The sequence below is a fragment of the Equus przewalskii genome, chromosome 6, assembly GCF_037783145.1.
Source record: "Equus przewalskii isolate Varuska chromosome 6, EquPr2, whole genome shotgun sequence".
In the NCBI taxonomy this organism is placed as follows: Eukaryota; Metazoa; Chordata; class Mammalia; order Perissodactyla; family Equidae; genus Equus; species Equus przewalskii.
Window position 1 is genome coordinate 33,231,572 of NC_091836.1, and position 8,926 is coordinate 33,240,497.

Here is an 8,926-nt window from a genome sequence, read left to right on the forward strand (position 1 = left end):
AGAACACTTAAGGTTTGGTAATAGAGAGGTCTCCAGAAGGAAGTTGGGCAGCTGAGTCTTCTATTTTGTGATGTTTTCGATCCCATAGCTACAGCAGTGGTGAGGTGTGGGGAGGCTATCTGTCCTTCCTCAACAATTCCTTGTGATTTTGAAGTAAGATTGGATGAAGATAATGGATAGGAGGAATACAGGACAGTAGGGGACACTCTCGGCCCTTTCACTAAGCCAGGTACTGAGTTTCTGAAAAGTAAGAAGCAGAGAATGGGTTGAGCAATGGGTGCAATGGGGACCACACCGACATCACTATTTCAGAGCTTCACAAATTTCCTTATAAAGTGGTCCTGAGTACTACTCTTGTCTCCTTTGCTCTTTTGCTGTATGACCTTGGCAAGTCTATGCATCTTTTCAAAATACTGTTTCCTTATCTTTCAAATGTGGACATCACTTCTGGTGACCATATGAAAAGACTTTATTCTGGGTTGTGTCAGCCCAGGGTAGGTGAGGAGTTGCAGTTGAGATTTTAAAATATAGAAGGAAGAGGCCGGCCCTATGGACGAGTGGTTCAAGTTCCACGCGCTCTGCTTTGACATGCAGGTTTGTGGGTTTGGATCCTGGGTCTGGACCTACTTCACTCATCAGCCATGCTATGGAGGCATCCCACATATAAGGAGGAAGAAGATTGACCCAGATGTTAGCTCAGAGCGAATCTTCCTCACAAACCAAAAAATAAACAAACAATCAAAAATAAGCAAAATGGAAAGAAAGGACAAATGAAAGAAGAAAGTTAAAAGATAGGGAGTTGTTGCTCTGGCTCTTCCTTCAGAGTGCTGTCCCAGCAGTCACATTTCAGCCCAGTAGAACAAGTCCTCACTCTGGAAACAAAGGATCTGAGTCTCTTCCTAATGTGACATTCTTCTTTCATTTCCTCACAGATCACATCCTTGCAGATAATGGCTATGGAAAATGACTCTTCAGTAACTGAGTTCATCCTGGTAGGATTTACAGATCAACCTCAATTCCAATTACCCTTCTTCTTTCTCTTCTTATTAAACTATATGGTCACTGTGGTAGGGAATTTGAGCTTAATTAATCTAATATGCCTGAATCCTCACCTTCATACTCCCATGTACTTTTTCATCTTCAACCTATCCTTCATAGATCTCTTTCACTCTCTGGTCATTACTCCTAAAATGCTGATGAGTTTTGTGTTGGAGAAGAATATCATCTCTTTTGAAGGATGTATGACTCAGCTGTTTTTTTTCTGTTTCTTTGTCCATTCTGAGTGCTATGTGTTGACAGCCATGGCCTATGATCGCTTTGTAGCCATCTGTAAGCCCCTGCTGTACACAGCCAACATGTGCCCTCAGATCTGTTCTCTGCTGATGTTTGGTTCATATGTAATGGGGTTTGCTGGTGCCATGCTCCACACAGGGGACATGGTCAGATTGTCTTTTTGTGGTTCCAACATCATTAATCATTACATGTGTGACATCTTCCCCCTCCTCCAGCTCTCCTGCAGCAGCACCTATGCCAATGAATTGGTGGATTCCATTATTGTGAGCACAGTTGTAATAATATCCAGCTTCATTATTTTCATTTCTTATGCTTTGATCCTTTCCAGTATCCTCCAGATCTCATCAGCTCAGGGTTTGTCCAAAGCCTTCAGCACTTGTAGCTCCCACATAATTACTATCGCCTTATTCTATGGTTCCGGCTTATTCACACATCTGAAGACATCTTCTTCTGGTTCTGAAGACCAGGGGAAGTTCCTCTCAGTATTTTATACCAATGTAGTGCCCATGTTGAACCCCCTCATCTATAGTCTAAGGAACAAGGATGTCAAACTTGCTCTGGAGAAAACCCTGAAGAGAATTGCAAACTAAGCAGAACCAATGTTATTGGGTTGTTGGTATGTGTGTGTGTGCTTGTATATGTATGTGTTTCCCCATAATTTTCTTCAGAACAAGATTTTTGCTTTAACTACTTTTTTTCCTCAAGCATGTCATTTAAACATGCTAACATGTTATTGAATCTCGTGATTATTCTCAGTTCCATACTTACTCACTTAACTGAGCTTTATTCTTAACAGTATGGTCCTGAAATTCAACCCCATTTCTTTTCCTTTTTAGACCACCTCTCACTTGCCCCTTTCCATGTATTTTTCATACATAAGCAAACATTATAGTGAAACACTGTCTGATGAAGTCACTCCTCTTTGTTTTCCCTAAAAACAATTATATATAGCCTTTTCTTTTTAAAGCATTTTAGCAATGTCTACTGTATTATAAGAGATTAGGCTATAAAGTTAAAAGCTTCGCAGATTTTCAGAGTTCTTTTAGTCATGATTTCTGTACGTGGTTTCTTAACTCACAGATGGGGAAAGGTAACTTGGTGAGCTTTTGGTTTTTTATTTTTATTTCATTCCTGAGGATGGGTAAGAATGAGTGAGGGTCACCAATCTGCCCATCTTCTTTGAACTCACTGGAGATAAAAATTACAGACATTTCTTGAGAAGCATGGCTATGTTTCAAAGCATTGAGCAAATGGTCTGATGTAATAGAAGGAAAGAAGATTGCCACTGTCCTGTCTGCTGATCAGCTTTTTTCTCCTAGTGTTTTTATAATTCTTGAAAAATCTTGAGATCTGTAAGTAAATCAAATAAAATTCACAGCTTAGTGAGTGTCCTTGGTTTCAAAATAAAGTGTCAAATTCAACAAGAGGCTTCTATGCCCAAGTGTACAAAAAGAATTCCCCTTTGCATAGGTTGGAAGCTTCTGTTCAAGACATAAAAACAAGAATGGGCAGAATTTTTCCCTGAAGGGCTTTATGCTTTCAATTTTAAATTTTCTCTCTAGATAAGATAGAATTAACATTTGTTGAGTTCTTACCAGGAGCTGTTACTTTTTAAATGTATCATAATGTAAGTCTCAATGCCCTGTTTTATAGATGGAGAAACTGAGATTCAGCTCAAGGTCACACAAGTAGTTCACAGCAGAGCCCAGATTTATACCCAAGCCATCTAACTTCAAACCCTGTGTCCTTTCCACATTATCATTTCGCTTCTCAGGATGGAATTGAAAAAAACAGGAAGTGTTAGAAAAAGGAGAAAAAATCTGAAAAATTATTTTGGAATCAGCTTGAAAGTGAGAGTAAGAATTACACTCTTAGCCAAAAATCCCTGCAGTGAAAGCATGGCCCCTTAAGGTTTTCCACCAAACTATAGAAATGCTTATGCTTCTAGAAATCTTTAATCTGGCTTCTTATAATAATAGGTATAATATAGTATAATATTGATGATGCACGACAGAATCACCATGGACATTTTAAAAGTGAGATAACTAATTATTATGATATTTTACATTTGTAAATATAATAAAAACCTAGTGTTTTCATAATGCAAAATATCAAAAATAGAGCTCTACCAAATTTCTTGTTTTATGCATATACAGAGACACAATGCTAATTTCTTTCCTTTGATGATTCTCAATGGGATCAAAGGAAGACACTGTCTTAGGTGCTGCATCAGGGACTATGGAAAGCTCAACAGAGGCTCAGTGGTATCTGTGAGATATTTATGCTTAGGCAAAAGGAATCACACACATTAGCTTATAAGAATAAGTGTGGAACATGCTAATACCAGTTAGGAACTGAGAGAAATTAACCTAATTAATTTAAATTAATTTAATCTGACTTTTATAATAGCATTGGGGATATGATCTATAATATATATGTATAATATATTTATGTGTATATCAGACTATCATAATTTTGCTTAGATTTCTGTCTAATCAAGCAGAATTTTACCATCTGGTGTTCACTTCTTCCTTCTTTCCCCTACACATGCTTAGACTAGAATCTGGCAAAATAAATACTCATGAAATTTATATCTTGAATTTGTTTGATATAAATTTTATTATAAAACAAATTAAAAGTTTGTTAGTAAAAACTTTCATGATTTTCATAAAAAGAGCTTTCTTTAAATTCATAGCTATAAATCTTCAATACTGAAAAAAGACACTGGTTTGATATAGAAATAAATGTCATTTTTTCTAGTATAACACATTTATCTTTAAAACTGACAATGTTTCTGAGTAAATAGCACTCCTATTTGCAAAATATCTTGTTCTTTCTGAAGAACTTGAATCTCCTTTGAAACACAAAAGAATTGTTTGCTTTGGTTACAACATAAATTAGAAAAAAAACATGCAATTTTAACTTCAAAAACTAAAAAGAAATAGAGTTGTGTTGCATTTACTTATATATATGAAATTAAAAAACCTGTCTCCAGAATTCAATCTAAAGCCTACAACAGTAGAATATAATAAAATCAAGTAAATAAATTAGCTGAGCATGCAAAGTGGCTGTGGCACTTTTAAAACACAAAAATTCATCATGGTAGATAAAATCTTGTCTCAGAGTGGCAGCAGAAACAGTAGAGACATCCCTCCCTATTTTGCAGCCTCATGCCTGGCTTGAACCATGGTGAACTGGTTGCATTTCAGTTTCTTTCTTTCCTTTTTTTCCCTGAGTAAGATTCACCCTGAGCTAACATCTGCTGCCAATCTTCCTCTTTTTGTATGTGAGCTGCTGCCACAGCATTGCCACTGACAGACCAGTCATGTAGCTCTGTGCCTGGGAACCAAACCCTGGGCTGCTGAAGTGGAGCATGCCAAACTTAATCAATAGGCCACTGGGGCTTGCCCACATTTCAGTTTCTTCATGAGGACTGAAAGTGGCATTGCCCTAAATCTAAGGCCAGTAGAATGCTAGGTATCAGATACTACACTGGGAAAACAATCATTTATGATTTGGTGTGTTACCTTCAAGTCTTGTTGCACCTGCAGGTACATTTAGGGGGAAATTGGTGTGATATTACACATAAAGTTATGCACTTTTTTTCCCTAGCTTTATTGAGATAAAGCTGACAAAAAAAATTATATGTATTTAAGGTGTGCACCATGATAATTTGAAATACACGTACATTATGAAATGATTACCACAATCAAACTAATTAACATATCCATTACCTCACATTTTTTTGGGTGTGATGAATAAAAACACTTAAAATCTACTTTCAGCTAATTTCCAGTACAGATCCCCAGAACTTATTCATCTTATAATTGAAAGTTTGTACCCTTTGACCAATATATCCTCATTTCCTCCACTCTGTACGCCCTGGTAACCACCATTCTACTCTCTGATTCTATGATTTTGACTTTTTTAGGTTCCACATATAAGTGAGATCATACAGTATTTGTTTTTCTGTGCCTGGCTTATTTCATTTAGCATACTGTCTTCACGTTCCATCCACGTTGTTGCATATGGCAGGATTTTCTTCTTTTTATGGCTGAATAATATTCCATTGTGTATATATATATATATATATATATATATATATATATATATATATAGAACACATTTTCTTTACCCATTCACCCATTGATGGACACTTTTATTTTATTCTTAGTTATTTTGAATAATGCTGCAATAAATATGGTGCAGATATCTCTTCAAGATCCTGATTTCATTTCCTTGGATATATACCCAGAAATAGAATTGCTGGATCATATGTTAGTTCTATTTTTAATTTTTTTTTTTGAGGAAGATTAGCCCTGAGCTGACTACTGCCAATCCTCCTCTTTTTGCTGAGGAAGACTAGCCCTGAGCTAACATCCATGCCCGTCTTCCACTACTTTATACATGGAACTCCTACCACAGCATGGCTTTTGCCTAGCAGTGCCATGTCTGCACCCGGGATCTGAACCAGCGAACCCTGGGCCACTGAGAAGTGGAACATGTGCACTTAACCACTGTGCCACCAGGTCAGCCCCTATTTTTAATTTTTTGAGGAACCTCCATACTGTTTTCTATAGCGACTGAACCAATTTTACATTGCCACCAACAGTGTAAGAGTGTTCCCTTATCTCCACATCCTCACCAACACTTGTTATCTCTTGTCATTTTGACAATAGCCATCCTTACAGGTGTGAGGTAATAGCTCATTGTGGTTTTGATTTGCATTTCCTTGATGGTTAGAGATGCTGAGCACCTTTCCGTGTACCTATTGTTCATTTGTATGTCTTTGGAAAAATGTCTATTCAGGTCATTTGCCCATTTTTTAATCAGGTTTTTTTTTCTTATTGATTTACATGAATTCCTTATATATTTTGGATATTAACCCCTTATGAGATACATGGTTTACAAATACTTTTTCCCATTCTACAGGTTGTCTTTTCATTTTGTTGATTGTTTGCTTTGCTCTTTCACTTGGTTTTATGATCACTTGCTGTCAGGGGCATTTTCCCCTGGCACTAAAGATTTCTTCTTATGAAGGCACTGTTCCTGATGCTGTGCTCTCTCTTGCCTCTTAGACCTTTCACTGCTATTTCTTCTTAGGATGCGGTTTCCTCTGGAAAGTTTCCTTTTACCACATTCTCTTACCACCATCACACCTCTACCTAGATTTTTCTCCTTTCTTATGTGTATATGTAGAATTGTAGAATGTGTATAATGTAGAATTAATAACTCATGATATTAGAGAAATACCACTTCTTGGTATTGGGGTTCTTTTTAATTATTTAGTCTTTGAGTCCATAATGCATTCACATAGTTCAAAATTCAAAAGGTACATAAAGAATATACAGTGAAAAGTTTCCCTTATATTCCTGTCCCCCAGCCACCCAGTTGTTCTTCCAGGAGGGACCCAGTACTATCAGTTACTATCAATGCTTTCAGTGATGTTTTATTCATATATAATAAAATTCGTATATATGCAAGCGATGGAAGCACAGTGGGACAGCTGGGAACCATTTGTGTGCCTATAGCAGTGTCCAGGAGCTGTGTTAGCTGTATGGAGCAGCGGTTTGGCCAGACTGTTCCTGCTGAAATACACCCTGCTCTTGGCCTCTGGAATTGCCTTGGTTCTGTCTGTTCTCCAAGTATGGTTTTACAACCTTACACCAAGTCTCTGCATCTCCAATATTCTTTCTCTAAACTCCTAGGGTCACTTTCTATCATTTGTAAATATAAATCCTGATACAGTCTTTTTCCCTTGCATCAATATAAGCCAAATCATGGACTAACTGGAAGAAGATATATATGTGAAAAGTTAAACATTGGGAAAAAAAAAAGGTTTTAGGGTGTTTTGATTCATAATTAATAATTGAAAGTAACAGTTTTTGTAACAGTCTCTGTACCTCACTTATCAAAACATAAAATTCTAGCTTCCTACTCTGAAAAGCAATATCATCAGCTTTCCTAATATTGAGTCCTCTTTCATGTAACATCAACCTCATCTGCTACAATTTTGAGATTTTGCTGCTGAAAACTATGAGAGATAAATTACATGCGAATTTTGCTTCTGTTAAAAAATATGGGGAATACAGGATCAAAAGACTTACATCACCTGAATTGCCTAATTTTGGCTACGTTCAAATCACACTAGGATATTTGATGATAATACCTTGGCACATTGGTGCCCAGCTAAATTCAACATAATGTTAATTTTACTCACCATGGACTCTAGAACCCACAATATTTATTCAGGATTAAAAGTAGAGCTGAAAAGGGGCTGGCCTAGTGGTGTAGTGGTTAAGTTTGCAGACTCCACTTTGGCAGCCCAGGGTTCACTGGTTTGGTTCCTGGGTACAGACCTAGACACTGCTCATTAAGCCACGCTTTGACGGCCTCCCACATACAAAATAGAGGAAGATTGGCACAGACGTTAGTGTAGGGACAATCTTCCTCAAGCAAAGAGGAAGATTGACAAGAATATTAGCTCAGGGCCAATCTTCCTCACCAAAAAAAAAAAAAGAACTGAAGAGAATTAATAGGGAAGACAGAATGTGCTAGATAATGCTCACTGTCTCTCAGCTCTACACGTCTTTCCTGTGTAGATCCAAGGTTAGACACCTACTGCCTGTGTAACAAACACATCATTGATACAATGACAAGTTAAACGTGGCCCTTGTCCTGGAAGAGCTTAAAGTATATGGTGGAGTCGGACAAGCAGTTTTGTTCTCACAGTGAGGATAACAGGTGTATTGGTACCCAAGCATGTAAGATTGGTTTAAGAGGCTTAGAGACTTAATAGAGAAAGTAATGTTTAAAGAGAGAACAGAAGAAGGAAATGACAACTTAACAAAAGGTAAAGTGTGTATTGTCAGATGGGAAGTTGAAAGCATGACAGGGAAGAGAATGTTTTAGAAGCAACAGCATGAGAAAAGGGCCAAAGGCGACAGAGCATGATGCATTCCTGGAAGAGCATAAGACTACAATGGAATGTGTATGGCAATTACAAATTAGGATTGTAAGGAAATCCAGCAAAATATTAATAGCAGTAAATTCTGGGAGATATGTAAGGTGTGGCCTAGGATTTAGGATGAGGATCTAGTCAGTCTCAGCAGAGGCTGGAATGTAATTAGGTATCCGAAACTAAGGCTGGGCACCAATAGAAGAAGCTAGGGTAAATTCCAAAAGGCCAAAAAGATGCAAGTTCCCAGAGATTTAGCATATGCCCACCAAATATTGAACTTAAGAATGCAAGCTAATGTCCCTGAGTGATGGGCATAGGTATCCATATTGCCCATCTTGGTTATTTATTGGATATTATATTTATATCCAATGGTATGGATGAACCTGCAGAACACAAACCTCAGAACTTGAGACTGTGTATAACTGAGGAGGCGTGGAGAGACTCCTTCCTCTCTAAGGTAACCAGCCTGAGAAATTCTTGTTGTGTTCTCCATGGCTCTATCATTTAGAAATAAAATGCTAAGCGAATTCGCTGTTCTGATTTTTATTGCAGTGATGACTCTCTTAAATTGCGTAAAGAAACAGTTAGTGGTAATATCCACTGGTTCGTTCATTCAGTCATTCCAAAAACACTTTTTGAACACCTATCATAGTAGGTGCTACGCTTGGGATA

General features: G+C 37.4%; 1 protein-coding gene across 1 annotated transcript; it reads left to right on the forward strand.

Annotated features, from left to right (window-relative positions):
- Positions 1-947: 947 nt before the first annotated feature.
- On the forward strand, positions 948-1,883 carry LOC103551596 (olfactory receptor 8C8-like). The gene has a single exon (XM_008521117.2). The coding sequence runs from the start codon at positions 951-953 to the stop codon at positions 1,881-1,883; it is 933 nt and encodes a 310-aa protein (XP_008519339.1). The 5' UTR covers positions 948-950.
- Positions 1,884-8,926: the final 7,043 nt, after the last annotated feature.